Here is a 19720-nt window from a genome sequence, read left to right as displayed (position 1 = left end):
CTGTGGCTGGACGAATAATATTCATATTTAATGACCGCTAATGCGGTTAATCATTCGGTTTTCGGTTCTAGACTGCCCACTTCCACTTTTTCCGGGACCAAATTTCTAAAACTCGATTCTTAACCTCACAAAATAATGCTCCGCTGATTCTTAGTATAAGACATTTTTAACTAATTTGATTAAATTAAAGAAGTTGGATAAGTTAGTTAATTATAAAAAAGATGATATATTTTTTCTAAAACATTATAATTATTTTTCTTAATATCCTCTCTCCCTCTTCTATTTAATTTGATTATGATTGAGGGAGTATTTATAAGGATAATTTAAAAAAAATTAACAAATTTGATAAATAAGTTTTATATTTAGGACTAAAATCAACTTATATAATAATTAGGTCATATATTAAAGATCGGAGGAGTACAACATAATGTTCCATTTTTGTTCAAACTTCGCACGCGTGCTCGTTCGTTTATTACTTTGTCCTAATATCATCAATTATTATCATAAACCATTTATTGATGTGCGGGTGGTGAAATCCTAGTGGCTATATACCCTTCTATTTGCATGGTTTTGTACTTTTTGGCCAAAATATGTAACACCACCATTAGATTTTCATGAGTCAGACTAATATGGATCAAAATTACAAAATATCAGACCCTTCTCCATTCCATGCGAATCCTTCTAGGGCCACTTGCGTTGTTCTAATTCTGCATTTAATTGTCACTGCTAAATGAAAGCTGTTGAGTCATCACATTGAGACTTCATATTCTGGACGGTCAAATTCTTGGTAATTAAACAAAGGTCAAACTTAGTTCAAACTAACCAACTTAATGTGGTTAAGATGATAAAGTGGCCTTTAGTGGGGAATTTGTGTGTGTGTGTGTGTGTGGTTGAATTAAATAAAATGAATGGTGGAGCACTGAAGGTGAAAAAGTAAGAGACAAGTGACAAGGTTGGAAAAGTGAAGGAAGCTAAGGCATATGCCATTGGAATATTTGGGAGACTGTTGGGGCATTTGTTGCCTATAAATGCTTTCCTCACTCCTCCTCTCTACACAGACTCATAACATATACACACCAACTTCCTCGTCACTTCCTTCATCTTTTTTCTTCCCTCTCCAGCTTGTCTCTTGCAGGTTTTTACCTTCCTCTCTTGCCCCCTTTCTACGTATCTACATTCTTTTTTGTGTGTGTGTGTGTTTTTTTTTAACTCTCCATTTATTCATTGTTCCTTCATATTTGGTTATATATGGTGCCTCTGTAATCAAAATGTGCTTTCTTGTTTATTCATAATAGTAACTTGAGCCTTATGGGTCGGGTCGGGTCCAATGTGTGCCTTTTCTAGCAATCATGCATTATCAGAATAGTTCTCTAATTTATTCCAAACTGAACTCCTTTTCTGCATGATTTAATTTACTGGCATGTATGTCTTTTTTACATTCAGTGGGTGAATAATATTTAACTTTACTCCTACATTGACGTTACGTTGTTTTGCGATATAATTTGAATGGAATATATTATTATTAGAAAGGCAGGATCACTGCCCTTGTTTTTTTCCTCAGAGTGATGGTCCGTTCTGCGCAGCTTGTTTCGTTACATTATTAGCATTCAAAGCAGGAGTAATTTTTTTCTCAAATTAAATTACATTAGATTCTGCTATTGCCGAATAGTAGCATATATTTTAGCATAAAAATCTCACAAGAAAAAAAGAACAACTGCCAATAAGTCACACGCGGATTTATTTCCTAAAAATCAATCTTGTATTTTTTTAAAGTGATACTCCTTCCATTTTTAATATAAGACTTATTTAACTAATTTGATTAAATTAAAAAAATTAGGTAAATTAGTTAATTATTATGAGAAATATGATCTGTTTTTCCTAAAATACCATAATCATTTTTCTTAATATCCTCCATCGCTCACTCACTTGATTATGGTTGAGAAAGTAACCATAAGAGTAATTTAGAAAAAATGATAAATATGAGAAATATGTCTAATATTTAAGATCAAAATTAACTATTCGGTCCTTATATTAAGGACTAGAGGAATATTTCTTTATAATAATATCTTTTTCATTTTTTTCCTCTTAAAATAACATGCTCTGTGAAATTAAAATAATTTACTAATATTTATTTATTATTTAATAATGCGGTCCAAAATCAACATTATCAAATATGGCACAACAAACATTCCGTGTTCTTTGATTAAACTAAAATTATAATATAAGTAAGTGCTCTTTATGAGTCACATTATTCATTATTCATTACTCATGGATAGCAAGACTTTCAAAAAAAAAATTTAAATTTATACACTACAGCTTATGCTTTGGCAATTTTGGGATTGCCAGCTACCCACACCTGAACTTGTCTCCGCCGGCGCGTTTCTCTCAATGGTTCCATTGAATTTCTTGCCGGGAAACCTGAGACTTTGTGCCGACATAGCCTTTTAATTTATCGATATCGACTGATCAAAAGTGTAGAAGACGGGCCAATTGTACGGAGTGACGTTAGTTCCGATATTCTGTGGTCACAGATGAGTAAATTACCAAGAAAGAGATTAAATAAAAAATGTCTGATTTGTGAGATTAAGAGATATTATACGTATTTACTAAATACAATTTGGTTCAACTGGTGCAATGAAGGCAAGCCACTGAAGAAAGGAAGAACAGAGAAGGGGTTTGGGGTGAAGCATGGGGAAGCAACAAATTCAAGTGCTGAATGCATTGGACTTGGCAAAAACACAATGGTACCATTTTACTGCAATCATCATAGCAGGAATGGGCTTTTTCACTGATGCATATGACCTCTTCGCAATTTCCCTCGTCACCAAATTGCTTGGTCGTATTTACTACCATGAACCCAATTCACTCAAACCTGGGACTCTACCTCCCAACGTGTCAGCTGCAGTTAATGGCGTGGCCTTCTGCGGTACACTTTCTGGGCAACTCTTCTTTGGCTGGCTGGGCGATAAGCTCGGCCGAAAAACTGTCTATGGCATGACTTTGTTGATGATGATCGTATGTGCCCTTGGCTCTGGCCTTTCCTTCGGACACACTCCTAAGTCTGTCATCACGACTCTCTGCTTTTTCCGATTCTGGCTTGGCTTCGGCATTGGCGGAGACTACCCACTTTCTGCCACCATCATGTCTGAATACTCTAATAAGAAGACTCGTGGTGCTTTCATTGCCGCCGTATTTGCGATGCAGGGTTTTGGGATTTTGGCTGGGGGCTTGTTCGCAATGATCATTTCGGCTGCGTTCAAGTCCAGGTTCGATGCTCCTCCTTATCAGGTTGATCCAACTGGCTCAACGGTTCCTGAAGCAGACTTTGTTTGGAGGATTATTCTAATGGCGGGATCGGTTCCAGCTTTGTTGACTTATTATTGGAGGATGAAGATGCCTGAAACTGCTCGTTACACTGCTCTTGTTGCTCAGAATACAGAGAGAGCAGCGGCTGATATGTCCAAGGTTTTGCAGGTGGAGATTCAAGCTGAGCAGGAGAAAGTTGAGAAGAAAACTACTGATCAGACAAAGGCCAAGTTGTTTGGATTGTTTTCTAAGGAGTTCCTGATTCGTCATGGCCTTCATCTGCTTGGAACCTCGAGCACTTGGTTCTTGCTTGACATCGCTTATTACAGCCAGAACCTCTTCCAGAAAGATATATTCAGTGCAATTGGATGGATTCCTCCTGCAAAAACCATGAATGCCCTCGACGAGCTTTACTCCATAGCCAAGGCTCAAACTCTGATTGCTCTGTGCAGTACAATTCCGGGCTACTGGTTCACTGTGGCTTTAATTGACAGAATAGGAAGATTCACTATCCAGTTGATGGGGTTCTTTTTCATGACGGTGTTCATGTTTGCTCTGGCCATTCCTTACCACCACTGGACTCTGAAGGAGAACCGAATTGGATTTGTGGTGTTGTACTCTCTGACTTTCTTCTTTGCAAATTTCGGACCCAATGCTACGACATTTGTGGTGCCAGCAGAGATCTTCCCGGCCAGATTCAGATCAACGTGTCATGGCATATCATCAGCATCTGGGAAGCTGGGGGCTATAGTTGGGGCGTTTGGGTTCTTGTATCTGGCACAAAACAAGGACCCGAGCAAGGTAGATGCAGGGTACCATCCTGGCATTGGGGTAAGAAATTCCTTGCTTGTGTTGGGCGTGATTAACGCTTTAGGATTCTTCCTCACTTTCTTGGTGCCTGAGGCAAAGGGGAAATCTTTGGAGGAAATGTCTGGGGAGAATGAGGAAGAAGACGAAGGCAAGGTGGAGGCAGAGCAACCACATGGTTACAGTAACAAAACTGTTCCTTGTGCTTAGGTTTTGTTGCTCCTTCAATATCAATCAATATTACTACTAAGGGAATAAAGCTGTATGCACAGTGAAGGCAGGGGAAGGTCCACAACATTCCCCTTGTTTAGCCTTCTCTGCTTGTTGTAATAATGTTCGAATGTCAAAATTATATATAATGGACCGTGCGAGTCCAATCAGGTGTTAATTAGCATTCATCGCTCTTCTTAATCCAGTTACTACCTGAAAATTAGGAAGCTTGGAAAGAACATATATGATAAAGAATATGATAACAACCGGAATTCATTATTGTATCAAATATATGGCTTGCAAGGGATACTCGGGTTTACGCAATTCCGAAAGGTGTTTGCCTAATTCCCAGAAATTCAAACATATATCCCACGTCCATGTAACATCAATTCCAATTATAACTTGATCTCTTACATCAGACACGTGCAATTACGTAATGGATGTGTATATATGTGTATGGGACCAAGTGGAGCCTGTATGTGCGTTGCAAATTTGTTGGGAGTTTGATATATTAGGTACTCCCTCTTCCCCTTATTATAAAAAGTCATTAACTAATTCACAAGCCATCACAAAAAAACAAAAATGCATGCCATCAGAATACTGGGGATGAGATCTGAGAATATCAAACCATCACAAGAGGTTCGTCTACATGTACATAACATACAACCAAATCAGGATTTCGTCTTTAAAAAAACAAAAAAGAAAAACTCACTTCAAAAATAGTTGGAAAGTTAGAACTTAGAACTGACTGGCCCGGTCTGCTAGTTAAGTTTTATAGGCTGGCCCGTGTTTTAGATAAAATAATATTAATATATGAAATTTTAATTGAATAATCGAATTTGTGTATTTAAAAAAAAAACTATGCTTTTTTGAAAAATTAAGGTTGCGTATATAGTAAATTGCGACTGCTGTGTAGGTTAAGCAGGTCAACACAGCATTTGCAATAGTTTTATCATATTCTGGCCAAAAAAAAAACCCAACTTAGGGAGTGTTTGGTATTAAACAAAAGTGCTTGTGAAAAACACATTATCGTAAATTAAAATAAACTTCTCTATATATTTGCTTGTTATATTGTAAAATTAATTTTAAAATCATGATTTGGTTTTCGTCCAAGTACCTTTTTAATGATGAAGTTCATGGACAGTTATTTTACTAGTTAATTAATAAGAGGTAGATATTAATTTTTTTTTAAAACCAGTATATAATATTACTCTTTGCCGCCAAGAAGTATACAATGTTACTGGAATACTTCAAATTTAAGTTAAATAACAATTCGTTTCCCTAAATTTCAATACGAATTTCTTATTATATTAATAAAGCTCAGCCAAAATATGTTTCAAGATTTAAAAAAATCAAGAGACATCAAGTGAAATTCTAGAGTATTGCAACGCGTGTTTGTGTTTACGGGGTGCAGACAAAGGGAAAAATAAGAAAAATAAAAATTCTATTTATTTCAACAGCTACTTTGTTCAAGAATATGCTTTTAGAATATCCTGCAACTAATCTTGTTACGTATAAATTCTCCCCCTTCCCTATTTGGTAATTCGGTTTTTTATTACCTCCTTTACCCCAGGCTTCTTTTACTTCACCCTCTTTACAATACTGTTTTATTTATACTTATAGAAGATTAGAGATCAGCGTTTCATCACCAAATCACGATCGCTACATAGAGACACCAGCCACTTTAGCGCTTGTTCAGTAGTTTTGTGTCAGTATTTATATCTCTGGTAAATATTGTGGCATCATACATATCTAATTACGTTCTCTGTTTTGGCTTTTGCATCATCCAACGTTTGAACTTGTGCAGTGAATGCCAAGCGTTGAGAAGGAGAGGTCATCAGGATATATAGCAAATCATGGGGAAGGAAGAGATCCAAGTGCTGAAGGCACTGGGTGTGGCGAAAACACAATGCTATCATTTTACTGCCTTCATTATTGCAGGCATGGGCTTCTTCACGGACGCGTACCTGTTCGCCATTTCCCTTGTCACTAAGTTGATCGGTCGTGTTTATTATTACACGGCAGATGCAGACAAACCTGGTACGTTGCCTCCCACGTATCGGCCGCCATTAATGGCGTAGCTTTCTGCGGAACACTCACTGGCCAGCTCTTTTTTGGCTGGATGGGAGATAAGGTGGGACGGAGAGCCGTTCACGGCATCACTCTGTTGACGATGATCATGTGTGCCATTTGCTCTGGCCTCTCCTTCGGGCACACCGCTAAATCTGTAATGAACACTCCCTGCTTTTTCCGATTCTGGCTTGGCTTTGGTATTGGTGGAGACTACCCACTTTCTCCAACCATCATGTCTGAGTATTCTAGCAAGAAGACTCGTGGTGCTTTCATTTCAGCTGTTTTTGCCATGCAGGGTTTTGGGATTTTGGCTGGGGTCTTGTTTGCAATGATCATCTCGGCTGCGTTCAAGTCCAGGCTCGATGCTCCTCCTTATCAGGTTGATCCAACTGGTTCAACGGTTCCTCAGGCAGACTTTGTTTGGAGGATTATTCTAATGGCGGGATCGGTTCCAGCTTTGTTGACTTATTATTGGAGGATGAAGATGCCTGAAACTGCTCGTTACACTGCTCTTGTTGCTCAGAATACAGAGAGAGCAGCGGCTGATATGTCCAAGGTTTTGCAGGTGGAGATTCAAGCTGAGCATGAGAAAGTTGAGAAGAAAACTACTGATCAGACAAAGGCCAAGTTGTTTGGATTGTTTTCTAAGGAGTTCCTGATTCGTCATGGCCTTCATTTGCTAGGAACCTCGAGCGCTTGGTTCTTACTTGATATCGCTTACTACAGCCAAAACCTCTTCCAGAAAGATATATTCAGTGCAGTTGGATGGATTCCCCCTGCAAAAACCATGAACGCCCTCGACGAGCTTTGCCACATTGCCAAGGCTCAAACTCTTATTGCTCTGTGCAGTGCAGTTCCAGGTTACTGGTTCACGGTGGCTTTAATGGACAAAATAGGAAGATTCACTATCCAGTTGATGGGGCTCTTTTTCATGACTGTGTTCATGTTTGCTCTGGCCATTCCTTGCCACCACTGGACTCTGAAGGAGAACCGAATTGGATTTGTGGTGTTGTACTCTCTGACTTTCTTCTTTTCAAATTTTGGACCCAATGCTACGACATTTGTGGTGCCAGCAGAGATTTTCCCCACCAGATTCAGATCAACGTGTCATGGCATATCATCAGCGTCTGGGAACCTGGGGGCTATAGTTGGCGTATTCGGATTCCTGGCTCTGGCACAGAATCAGGATCCCAGAAAAGTAGATGCAGGGTATGGTCCTGGTATTGGGTTGAAGAATTCACTACTTGTGCTGGGCGCCATTAATGCTTTAGGCTTCGCTCTCACTTTCTTGGTGCCTGAGCCAAAGGGCAAATCCTTGGAGGATATATCAGGGGAAGCTGAGGAGGAAGACGAAGGCAAGGTGCACACAGAGCAAGCACCCGATTGCAACAATGGAACAATTCCTCTTGCTGCCACTTCTAATTCTTACTAATATAAGAGTTAGTTGACTAATTTGAGTAAATTAAGAAAACTAGTTAAGTTTCTTTTGACTAAAAGTTAAGTTAGTTATTTGTAATAAATCGGTAGTGTTTTTCTTAAAATATCATTACTAATCAAGTATATTAGTTAAAACTACTATTATTACAAGGACTACTTTAAAAAAAAGATAAATATAAAAAATAAAATGAATTGGTGTCATATATTTAGAATTAAAATAAAAGCCAAATAAACTCTTATATTAAGAATTGGAAGTATTATTTGATTGGTACGTGTCTATATAGAAATGGGTATCAGTTCCATCTCATTCCACTTCAAATTAAATTAATTAATGTTGCTAGTCAATAAATAATAAATAATGCTACAAACGAGGGGAATGAGATGTTATATTTAAGACCGGAGATAGCATGTTTGATTTGTGATTACTTTGGCGGTTTGTTTAACTCTAAATTCCAGCCGGCAAAAGCACAGAAAATATCGTACGGAAAATTTTTGTTCAGGTTGTTCCACCTTTTTAATTAACCTCAACTATCGGCCATTGAAGAAACATAAGATGAAGATCAAATTAACGTCACACTATATATATCTCTGCTAATATATCTAACTAATTTGCAAAAATATTCACAAAAATACAAAAATAAGCATAACTGTTTTCAAATTGATTATATACAAACACGGAGATGAAGTAAAATATCCCGGTATTTTTCTGAACTACTCATAGTTAATTAACTGTATTAAAAAGCTGAGAAATATTAACAACTTTATGTCAATTTCAAATTTCAAATTACTTGCTTACTGATTGAAGAGACGGGATGCAGAATTCCCAGCATGAGATACAAGCTCAAGTCCATTAGGCACGAGAGAGATTCACTTTATTGTTACAGGTAGTTTTAATGCCGAGACGTACGTGTGTGCACTAGTCATGTAATATAATGAAGATAAAAAGACAGGCAGAGCATGGAGAAGTGTGAATTAATGTGCACGATCTCTGAGAACTTCAAAGATCCATTTCTGTGGGATCAGTTGCCTGGATTTCGTAGTGCACCCCATCTAGCTCCCTCCTTAACCTGTCTTTCGATGTCGCATACAGCATCTTGGCTCGGATTCGAGAGCTTGAAGGTGACCTATAATTACCAATACATGATCACCATAGAGTTACGTTATATGTGTGTGTGTGCCCGCCAGAATCAACGAACTCAAGGTTATGGGTTGGAAACTGACCACGCAATGAAGAAGATTTTACTTTTCTGGCAGTTCTCTGAAGTGACGAAATCAAAGTCATACACAGCATATCTGCAATCATTCTCAGGCAGTGATGCCGTGAAATCATCATAAGTCTCCGCCGGACCACCCGTTTTCTCCACCACCACCTCCCTTTTCTTCTCATCGATTTTGAAGATCACGTATCGATGCACCTTCTTTTGCTTCAGCTCCATGAAGCTCTTCTTGCTGTGATCAGCCACTCCCATGCCTGACGAGGCATTTGGCTGATAATAGCCAGGTTTAATGTTTTCGTCAAAAAGCTTAGATTAACGACTTTTCATGTTCCGACAAGCCAAAATATTCTCACACCAGAGAAGAACTTACCCGGTCGAGACCTCTGAAAGACATGGCAACAGTTGCAAAGGAGAATCCCAAGCTCGGAATTTGAAATTTACAGAGGAAGAAGATAAATAGCACTTGAAAGGGAAATGAAGAGTTGGTCAAGTGAGGTGGCTGATCTCTGCACGGAATGACAAAGAATATTGAAATAAGAGAGTCAGGGCATGCATTCGACTTGATATAATTAGTGCAGAAACGAATCAGAACCCAACTAGCCAGACATACAATGAAACATCTCAAAGTTTATAATTTTCCATTTAATGTTTTGCTTATATTTTTATGAGGCAGAAAAAAGAGATGCAACTTCTTTTCCCTGATCGTAGAATTCTAAAAGAAAATTTAAATAAATTACATAAAGAAGGAAGATTCTAATCGTGAGGATGAGAAGCGTGCGCATGAGTAAGTGGGAAAAGCAGGGGAGGTGCGTGGGAGCAACGCCAGCTGAATCCAATAGTGGGACCATGATTCAGATGCCTTTCCTTTCCTTGTCTGTAATTCTTACCGTTCGTCTAGTTTTATGCATCCCAACCTGTGTGGACATTCTTGATGAAACTATCAGATTTTTCATTCTAGGGATTGTGAAATTCCTCACTCAATGGAAAAGCGCAGGAGTGCCGTGCCGTCTACCCTGTTTCTCTGCTTCCGCATATAAACATGAGTACTCTGTCCATTCATTTATCCAGAAAAGATTTCGCAGATACCAAGGAGGACAGAGCATTACTCTATCGTTTGTGTTGTGTAAAGCATAAAAAATGGGGATGGGAATTGTGATTATAATGAGAAAAATTATTAGGAAAATATTTAACATTTGCTTATTACATAAGATTGGACAAACTCATAAAAGTGGGATTAGAAAATACTATCTCTCCTCATGATATTTTTCAACCCGTATATATGAATTTATCCAATTTCATATAATAAAGAATCTTTCGCGCTAAATATTTTTTTAATAGATTTTCTCAGTTTTAATCTAAACCTCTATCTCTTATTTTTAATTGATATAAATGGATTTTATATACATTCAGGTACCTGTGATTAGGTTTTTGAAAGTAATTTTACTTTACGACGCAAATATGTTTTGTCTTCATGTGAAAGGGCTTCTGAAAAGCCCAAACATGTGTTAATTTCGGGCCGAGGGTATCATCGAAGAATAACTAGTTGTCGTAGTACCGTGAACCGGTTCATAAAGGAGGGGCTGCGCGGATTGACATGATGAACCCGACATAACTTTTGTTTGAATAGAAATCAAATAATAATTTTTAAAATATTTTTAAATAAATATATAAAAGAATTTTTTTTATTTTATAAAAAAAATAGGGGAAATCACAAATAAAGACCCTCGAATTAGCAAAATCACTCTATAATCACCTGAATAAGCCAAATTACCATGAGGGATCGGGTCTCAAATTGCAATTATAAAATCATGGTCAAATTACCAAAATACCCCTCTTTATTTTTTTTTTTTAAAAAAGAAAGCCACTACCTCACCGGAATTCAGCCACCAGTGGCCGCTTCCGGCCACTGCCGGCGCCGGCGGCCTTCCTTTGTTTTTTTTTTTTGCAACTGCTTTTTTTTTTAAATAGTGGGGGAAGTGAGGTTGGGGGATTTGATCCTCCAACCTAATGCTTCCCAAAATAAGGAATGACCATTGAGCCAACAAATTTTTGTTAACATTATAATGCAAAAAAAATATATAAGTTAACTTATTTACTCTTGTTCCAAGTGATAACAACAATACATTTGGAAATAACAAGTTCTGATTGTAAAATAACACGTCTGGAATAAAAATTTAACAATATGTTTTTTTATAACAATAAATTTTGTGGATTAAAAATCAAACTACTTCTTATAAATTATAAATAGTACAATTTATTGTGGATTAAAAATACTTTTTGACTGCTTAAATTTATAAATGAAATTTATCTCTAATTTATAATTAAAAATACTATTTTATTCTTTAAATATAAAACTATTTTTAATATTTAAAGAATGAAATAATATAAAATTTATACTATGATTAATAGATTAAAAATACCTAATTATAAATACTTTATAATTTATAAGAAGTAGTTTGATTTATAATGAGTTGTATAGATATATAGATTAAAAAGTATTTTTTGAGAAATGAATATATTAAAAATATTTTTTATAAGTTATAAATAATTTATTTTTTAAAGTATAAAATAATTAATTGTTATAAAAAGATGTGTTGTTAAATTTTAATCCCAGACTTGTTATTTCCAAATGTATTGTTGTTATCACCTGAAACAAAGTGTGTTGTTATAAAAAAAAACGTGTTTTTAAATTTTAATCCCAAACTTATTATCTTATAATCAGAACTTGTTATTTTTAAATGTATTGTTGTTATCACTTGAAACAAAGTGTGTTGTTATAAAAAAAATGTGTTGTTAAATTTTAATCCCAAACTTGTTATTTTTAAATGTATTGTTGTTATTACCTGCAACAAAATTTATTGTTATAAAAAAAACATATTGTTAAATTTTTATTCCAGACGTGTTATTTTACAATCAGAACTTGTTATTTTCAAATTATTGTTGTTATCACCTGGAAAAGAGTAAATGAGTTAACTTATATATATTTTTTGCACTATAATGTTAACAAAAATTTGTTGGCTCAATGGTCATTCCTTATTTTGGGAAGCATTAGGTTGGGGGATCAAATCCCCCCAACCTCACTTCCCCCACTATTTTAAAAAAAAGCAGTTGCAAAAAAAAAACAAAGGAAGGCCATCGGCAGTGGCTGGAAGCGGCTGCCGATGCCGGAGCTTCGGCGGCCGGGCCCCGCCGGCAGTGGCCGAAAGCGGCCGCCGGAGCTCCAACGCCGGTGGCCGGATTCCGGTGAGGCGCTTGAGGCAGTGGCTTTCTTTTTTAAAAAAAAATTAAAGAGGGGTATTTTGGTAATTTGGCCATGATTTCATAATTGCAATTTGAAACCCGGTCCCTCATGGTAATTTGGCTTATTCAGGTGACTATAGAGTGATTTTGCTAATTCAAGGGTCTTTATTTGTGATTTTCCCAAAAAAATATCTTGAAAAAATAATTTTATATATTCCCAAACACTCCCTTAGTAGATTGGGTTGGGCCTAGTTAGGGAAAAAAACAACCGCAATTACTGATCTTTTCAATTATGTATCTTCTTCCTCACTGATGCAATGAGATAAATAAGAGCTTTAAAATGTTTTAAAAATGGGGTGACATCTAATGAAAAAAGTTAATTTCTTCCACCATAATAAATGAAGGTTTGAAGTTTTGCTGAAAAAATATTTATATTTAGTGTTCGATTGAATACAATGCCTCTAATGAGAATACATGTGCTTAGTAAGGGAAAATAACTTTAAAATGTTTGAAAAAAATATACTTTCTCTTTTTTTAAAGTGCTGATATATGCGTATGAAATTTTAAGGAAAAAAATAAATTTTTCATTGATAATATTAAACTTGATATTTATTTGATAAGTAATACTTGATTTTCCGGCAGGATTCGTTTTCATTTTACGCTGTTAGTGAGAGTAAATACAGTACTAAATTTAATAAAAATTCAAAGTAATGCGTCATAATTAAATATGATTTTTCTAAAAGTTATTTTGTTTTTCCCTATTTACATTTACCTTGTACAATGATGCAATCATTCCGATCTTTGCTTCGCGGATTTAATATTTTACATATTCAATTTCACAACCAGCTCATGTATATTACACATTAGACTTTTTTTCATCTTCCTGACAAGTCACAGCCCAACAACACAATACTGACATTTCAGGAGTTTAAATTATGCTGAAATTCCTCAAAAGTAGCTTACACTACTCTTTTTTTTTTTTTTTTTACTTAATTCGAATCAGTGCTAGGCACCGTATTTGGAAAAAAAATGATAATCTAAGAACAGAAATTGTATATATGAACGATCGCTGTTTACAATGAGCGTAGCATTATTAGATTTTTAACATTTAATTGATATCGATTGATGATATATTTATTATCACATTAATGTCTTAAAAATCAACCATGCTATACACACTTTATAGTTTATACACATTTCTCTTTATTATTTTAGTTATCACACCTTTTTTTTTCCAATTTTCAATAAGGAACCTTACTTTTACAGAGTGATTTTTAAAATTTATAAGATTATATTCTTAATTGTAAATGTAAGATTGTCATTTCCACCCTTTACATAATCTCCCATTTGTTTTAATGAGAAAAAAGAATACATAATCCTCCTATGTAATATACATATGGACATAGGGTGTAGCTAATTTGTTTTTAGTGAACCAGCTAATATTCTTGACAAGGTGAATTTATGATTTTATTCTTAATCTGAAAATGAACATATAACACAACAATATATTTAAAAAATATATATTGTTTAGCCAAAAAATTGGAGGAAAGTCAAACTAAATTTAAGTGATGAAATTACTTTCTTTTTTTTTGGGGGAAAAAACAAGTAAATGAAAAACGGAACAGAAAAAGACGGAACTAAAAGCGGCAGGCCAATTGAGAATCCTGGCTTGATGGTCCAATGCCGGATGCGCGTCTACCGCTTAAAGCGGCTGTATACCCCAAAAAAAAAGAAAATCCTTAAAGCGTCTTGGAGTTACTCATCAATTACGTTTCAAGTTGATGGAGTGGGCTCCACCAATTGGTGGGGATAGGTAGATGCCTGAAACTGCTCGTTACACTGCTCTTGTTGCTCAGAATGCAGAGAGAGCAGCGGCTGATATGTCCAAGGTTTTGCAGGTGGAGATTCAAGCTGAGCATGAGAAAGTTGAGAAGAAAACTACTGATCATACAAAGGCCAAGTTGTTTGGATTGTTTTCCAAGGAGTTCCTGATTCGTCATGGCCTTCATTTGCTGGGAACCTCGAGCACTTGGTTCTTGCTTGACATTGCTCATTACAGCCAGAACCTCTTCCAGAAAGATATATTCAGTGCAGTTGGATGGATTCCTCCTGCAAAAACCATGAATGCCCTCGACGAGCTTTACTCCATCCCCAAGGCTCAAACTCTTATTGCTCTGTGCAGTACAATTCCAGGCTACTGGTTCACCGTGGCTTTAATTGACAAAATAGGAAGATTCACTATCCAGATGATGGGGTTCTTTTTCATGACTGTGTTCATGTCTGCTCTGGCCATTCCTTACCACCACTGGACTCTGAAGGAGAACCGAATTGGATTTGTGGTTTTGTACTCTCTGACTTTCTTCTTCTCAAATTTCGGACCTACTGCTACAACATTTGTGGTGCCAGCAGAGATTTTCCCAGCCAGATTTAGATCAACGTGCCATGGCATATCGTCAGCGTCCGGGAAGCCGGGGGCCATAGTTGGCGCATTCGGATTCTTGGCTCTGGCACAGAATCAGGATACCAGAAAAGTAGATGCAGGGTATGGTCCAGGTATTATTCACTACTTGTGCTGGGCGCCATCAACGCTTTAGGCCTCGCTCTCACTTTCTTGGTGCCTGGGCCAGAGGGCAAATCCTTGGAGGATATATCAGGGGAAGCTGAGGAGGAAGACGAAGGCAAGGTACACACAAAGCGAACACCCGATTGCAGCAATAAAGCAATTCCTCTTGCTTATTACTACTTCTGATACTTAATATAAGAGTTAGTTGACTAATTTGAATAAATTAAAAAAACTAGTTAAATTAATTATTTGTAATAAATAGGTGATGTCTTTCTTAAAATATCCTTATTAATTAAGTATATTGGCTAAAATTATTATTATAAGAGACAAAATAGAGTGAGATCTTATGTTTAAAGTCAACATAAAAGCTGTTATATTGAGGAGCGGTAGTCCATGATTGGTACATGTATATATAGAAATAGGTGTCAGTTCTATCTCATTCCACTTCAAATTAAATTAATTAATGTTGCTATTCAATAAATAATAAATAAATAAGTAATGCTACAAACCAGTGGAACGAGATGTTATATTTAAGAGCAAAGATGGTGGTCGATTTAGATTGGTTGTGGAAAAATTAGTTTATTTCTAATCTGACTTTTAGAAAAATAAGATTGGGTAAAAATTAAAGGGGTGTTTGGCAACCTTCAAACCATAGTTTCAGAAGCACTTTTCCGTAAAATGAGACAAATTCCTCCATATATTTACTTCATAAACCGTAAAAGCACTTTTAAAACTATGGTTTGGTTTCTATTCAAACACCCCCTAAAATGGGTAAAACGAATTGTATTTGGATTGGAGTTTAAAAAAATTAGTCTGTAAAAGTAAAATTGGTAAAAGATTATTTGGATTATGATTGAGTAAAAGTAAGTTTGTTTGTAAAATTATCAAAATGGGTATGAGTTTTAATGAATAATGAAACATTATTAAAAAAATAAATTTACATAATATAGTGAATTTAAATTAATTTGATATAAAGAAGTGAAATTTAATGAGTAAATTAAATTTTAAAATTTAGAAAAATCATACAAAATATTTTAAATATAAAGTGAAACATGATTAAAAAAATGAATTAACATAATACAATAAATTTAAATTAATTTAATATGAAAAAATGAAATTTAATGAGTAAATTAAATTTGAAAATATTAAATTCTTTTGACTATCCTCATTAGTGCTTTGCTCACTCTATGAATGAATTTAAATTGGTAAATAATATGTCATCATGAAGCTAGATTCTCTAAGAAAGACAGTTTTGCAGACAAGTCTCCTGGGTAAAATGAGAGCTCCTGGTCGAAAAAAACAAAGAGAGGAATATGAGGGAATAATATGACAGAAGTGAGGGAAAAATATTAATGGGGAGTAAGTTCTCACACATTAACAGTCCAATAAGCTCTTCAAAAGCTCCTCCTTCCAGCTTTTGGGAAACGCAGGGTTTCTTGAGCTTCTGAAAAATAAGCTCAATTGAGCTTAAGCCCTCCCAAATTGCACTCCATTTCTCAATCAGGTTTCTGTCTGAAATAAGTGGCTTATGAGCCAATTTAAGCGCTGCCAAATAGTCACACAGTATGTTTGATTTGTGATTACTTTCGTGGTTTCTTTAACTCTGAATTCCAGCTGGTAATTGGTGGTAAAAGCACAGAAAAAATCGTACGGAAGATTTTTGTTCAGGTTGTTTCACCGTTTTAATTAACCTCAACTATCAGCCATTGAAGAAACATATGATGAAGATCAGATTAACGTCACACTATACATGTATCTCTGTTAATATATCTAATAAATTTGCAAAAATACAGAAATAAGCATAACTGTTTTCAAATTGATTGTATACAAACACGGAGATGAAGTAAAATATCCCAGTATTTTTCTGAACTACTTATAGTTAATTAAGCGTATTAAAAATCTGAGAATATTAACAACTTGATTTCATATTCAAATTTCAAATTACTTGCTAACTGAATGAAGAGACGGGAGGCTGAATTCCCCGCATGAGATAGAAGCTCAAATCCATTAGGCGCGAAAGAGATTCACTTTATTGTTACATTTAGTTTTAATGCATAGACGTACGAGTGTGAACTAGTCATATATAATGAAGATACAGGAGAGCGTAGAGATGTGTGAATTAATGTGCACGATCTCTGAGAACTTCAAGATCCATTTCTGTGGGATCAGTTGCCTGGATTTCGTAGTGCACCCCATCTAGCTCCCTCCTTAACCTGTCTTTCGATGTCGCATACAGCATCTTGGCTCGGATTCGAGAGCTTGAAGGTGACCTATAATTACCAATACATGATCACCATAGAGTTACGTTATATGTGTGTGTGTGCCCGCCAGAATCAACGAACTCAAGGTTATGGGTTGGAAACTGACCACGCAATGAAGAAGATTTTACTTTTCTGGCAGTTCTCTGAAGTGACGAAATCAAAGTCATACACAGCATATCTGCAATCATTCTCAGGCAGTGATGCCGTGAAATCATCATAAGTCTCCGCCGGACCACCCGTTTTCTCCACCACCACCTCCCTTTTCTTCTCATCGATTTTGAAGATCACGTATCGATGCACCTTCTTTTGCTTCAGCTCCATGAAGCTCTTCTTGCTGTGATCAGCCACTCCCATGCCTGACGAGGCATTTGGCTGATAATAGCCAGGTTTAATGTTTTCGTCAAAAAGCTTAGATTAACGACTTTTCATGTTCCGACAAGCCAAAATATTCTCACACCAGAGAAGAACTTACCCGACCGAGACCTCTGAAAGACATGGCAACAGTTGCAAAGGAGAATACCAAGCTCGGAATTTGAAATTTACAGAGGAAGAAGATAAATAGCACTTGAAAGGGAAATGAAGAGTTGTTCAAGTGAGGTGGCTGATCTCTGCACGGAATGACAAAGAATATTGAAATAAGAGAGTCAGGGCATGCATTCGACTTGATATAATTAGTGCAGAAACGAATCAGAACCCAACTAGCCAGACATACAATGAAACATCTCAAAGTTTATAATTTTCCATTTAATGTTTTGCTTATATTTTTATGAGGCAGAAAAAAGAGATGCAACTTCTTTTCCCTGATCGTAGAATTCTAAAAGAAAATTTAAATAAGTTACATAAAGAAAGGAGATTCTAATCGTGAGGATGAGAAGCGTGCGCATGAGTAAGTGGGAAAAGCAGGGGAGGTGCGTGGGAGCAACGCCAGCTGAATCCAATAGTGGGACCATGATTCAGATGCCTTTCCTTTCCTTGTCTGCATTTCTTACCGTTCGTTTAGTTTTATGTGTCCCAACCTGTGCGGACATTCTTGATGAAACTATCAGATTTTTCATTCTAGGGATTGTGAAATTCCTTACTCAATGGAACAGCGCAGGAGTGCCGTGCCGTCTACTCTGTTTCTCTGCTTCCGCATACAATTAACATGAGTACTCTGTGCATTCATTTATCCAGAAAAGATTACGCAGATACTGAGGACAGAGCATTACTCTTATCGTTTGTGTTGTGTAAAGCATTAAAAATGGGGATAGGAATTGTGATTATAATGAGAAAAGTTATTAGGAAAATACTTAACATTTACTTATTACATAAAATTAGACAAATTCATAAAAGTAGAATTGAAGAATACTATCTCGTCTCATGATATTCTCCAACCCCTTATATATGAGTTTATCTAATTCTATATAATAAAAAATCTTTCATGCTAAATATTTTTTTAATAGATTTTCTTAATTTTAATTTAAATCTCTATCTCTTATTTTTAATGATTGGCATAAACGGATTTTATATACATTCAGGTACCTGTGATTAGGTTTTTGAAAGTAATTTTACTTTACGACATAAGTATGTTTTGTCTTCATGTGAAAGGACTTCTGAAAAGCCCAAACATGTGTTAGTTTCGGGGCGAGGGCATCATCGAAGAATAACTAGCTGTGGTAGTACCCTGAACCGGTTCATAAAGGAGGAACTGCACTCATTAACACGATCAACCCGACATAACTTTTGTTTCAATAGAAATCAAACATCAATTTTAAAAATATTTTTTTATATACGAAATAAATATGTAAAATAATTTATTTTATTTTATAAAAAAATAATTTTATATATTTCCAAACACTCTCCCAGTAGATTGGGTTGGGCCTAGTTAGCAAAAAACACAACCGCAACTACTGATCTTTTCAATTATGCATCTTCTTTCTCACTGATGCAATGAGATAGATAAGAGCTTTAAAATGTTTTTAAAATGGGGTGACATCTAATGAAAGAAGTTAATTTCTTTCAACATAATAAATGAAGGTTTGAAGTTTTGCCGAAGAAATATTTACATTTAATGTTCGATTAAATATGATTGCCTCTAATGAGAATTCATGTGCTTAGTAAGGGAAAATAACTTTAAAATGTTTGAAAAAATATACTTTCTCTTTTTTTAAAATGCTGATATATGCGTATGAAAATTTTAAGAAAAAAATAAAAGTTTTCATTGATAACAGCCCGTTGGCAAAAAGTTGTGAAAATTGTGACTTCAATATTGGATCTCATACCCCACGAATATATAATGTGTTTATTATATTGTAATCAGTGTTATTAAACCCGGACCGGACCGGACAGTCCAACCGGTTTGACCGTCACCTGGTGATACAAGCGGCTAGTTCAAATGCTTCAGGCCATCTTATGCTTTCAGCCGGATTCAGCCGTTTTGAACCGCCTTTTGAGCCGGAATCCGGATTTGAGCTGGGAACCGGAACGGATTTGAGTAAACCGGATGGTTTTGAGCTTACCTTTTCTGGCAAAAAAAACCTTCAGATCTGATATATTTCGTCATTCCTCTGGGATGATTTTACACTTTTGCTAAAATACCACGTCTTCTTCAGTTCTCTGTGCTTCCT

General features: G+C 35.8%; 3 protein-coding genes and 2 pseudogenes across 5 annotated transcripts; 3 read left to right on the top strand and 2 right to left on the bottom strand.

Moving 5' to 3' along the window:
* The first annotated feature begins 1065 nt into the window (after positions 1-1065).
* LOC114717412 (inorganic phosphate transporter 1-4-like) lies at positions 1066-4538 on the top strand. 2 transcript variants are annotated; one of them, XM_028902538.1, is made up of 2 exons: positions 1066-1135; positions 2641-4538. In XM_028902538.1, the coding sequence occupies exon 2, from the start codon at positions 2689-2691 to the stop codon at positions 4321-4323; it is 1635 nt and encodes a 544-aa protein (XP_028758371.1). In that variant the 5' UTR covers positions 1066-1135; positions 2641-2688; the 3' UTR covers positions 4324-4538. The 2 variants fall into 2 exon arrangements, with proteins under 2 accessions (XP_028758371.1, XP_028758372.1); XM_028902539.1 differs by lacking the exon at positions 1066-1135 and adding an exon at positions 2214-2225 and having other exon boundaries at positions 2591-4538.
* Positions 4539-6179: 1641 nt separating this feature from the next.
* On the top strand, positions 6180-7875 carry LOC114717392 (inorganic phosphate transporter 1-4-like; annotated as a pseudogene).
* A 616-nt stretch (positions 7876-8491) lies between these two features.
* On the bottom strand, positions 8492-18080 carry LOC114717394 (actin-depolymerizing factor). Of its 2 annotated transcripts, none has more exons than XM_028902522.1 (5): positions 17995-18080; positions 17587-17722; positions 17221-17486; positions 16966-17123; positions 8492-8798 (listed from the first exon to the last, which is right to left on the bottom strand). In XM_028902522.1, the coding sequence occupies exons 2-4, from the start codon at positions 17608-17610 to the stop codon at positions 16973-16975; spliced, it is 441 nt and encodes a 146-aa protein (XP_028758355.1). In that variant the 5' UTR covers positions 17611-17722; positions 17995-18080; the 3' UTR covers positions 8492-8798; positions 16966-16972. The 2 variants fall into 2 exon arrangements, with proteins under 2 accessions (XP_028758355.1, XP_028758354.1); XM_028902521.1 differs by lacking the exon at positions 17995-18080 and adding an exon at positions 17827-17939.
* Positions 8584-9459, bottom strand: LOC114717395 (actin-depolymerizing factor-like; annotated as a pseudogene).
* Positions 14108-14884, top strand: LOC114717393 (inorganic phosphate transporter 1-4-like). Its single transcript, XM_028902520.1, has one exon. It carries the CDS (start codon positions 14108-14110, stop codon positions 14882-14884), a length of 777 nt encoding a protein of 258 aa, XP_028758353.1.
* Positions 18081-19720: the final 1640 nt, after the last annotated feature.

Source organism: Neltuma alba, unplaced genomic scaffold (genome assembly GCF_004799145.2).
Source record: "Neltuma alba isolate B1F8T4 unplaced genomic scaffold, ASM479914v2 tig00011735_pilon, whole genome shotgun sequence".
Classification (NCBI taxonomy): Eukaryota; Viridiplantae; Streptophyta; class Magnoliopsida; order Fabales; family Fabaceae; genus Neltuma; species Neltuma alba.
This window is presented reverse-complemented; position numbering and strand designations above follow the sequence as displayed.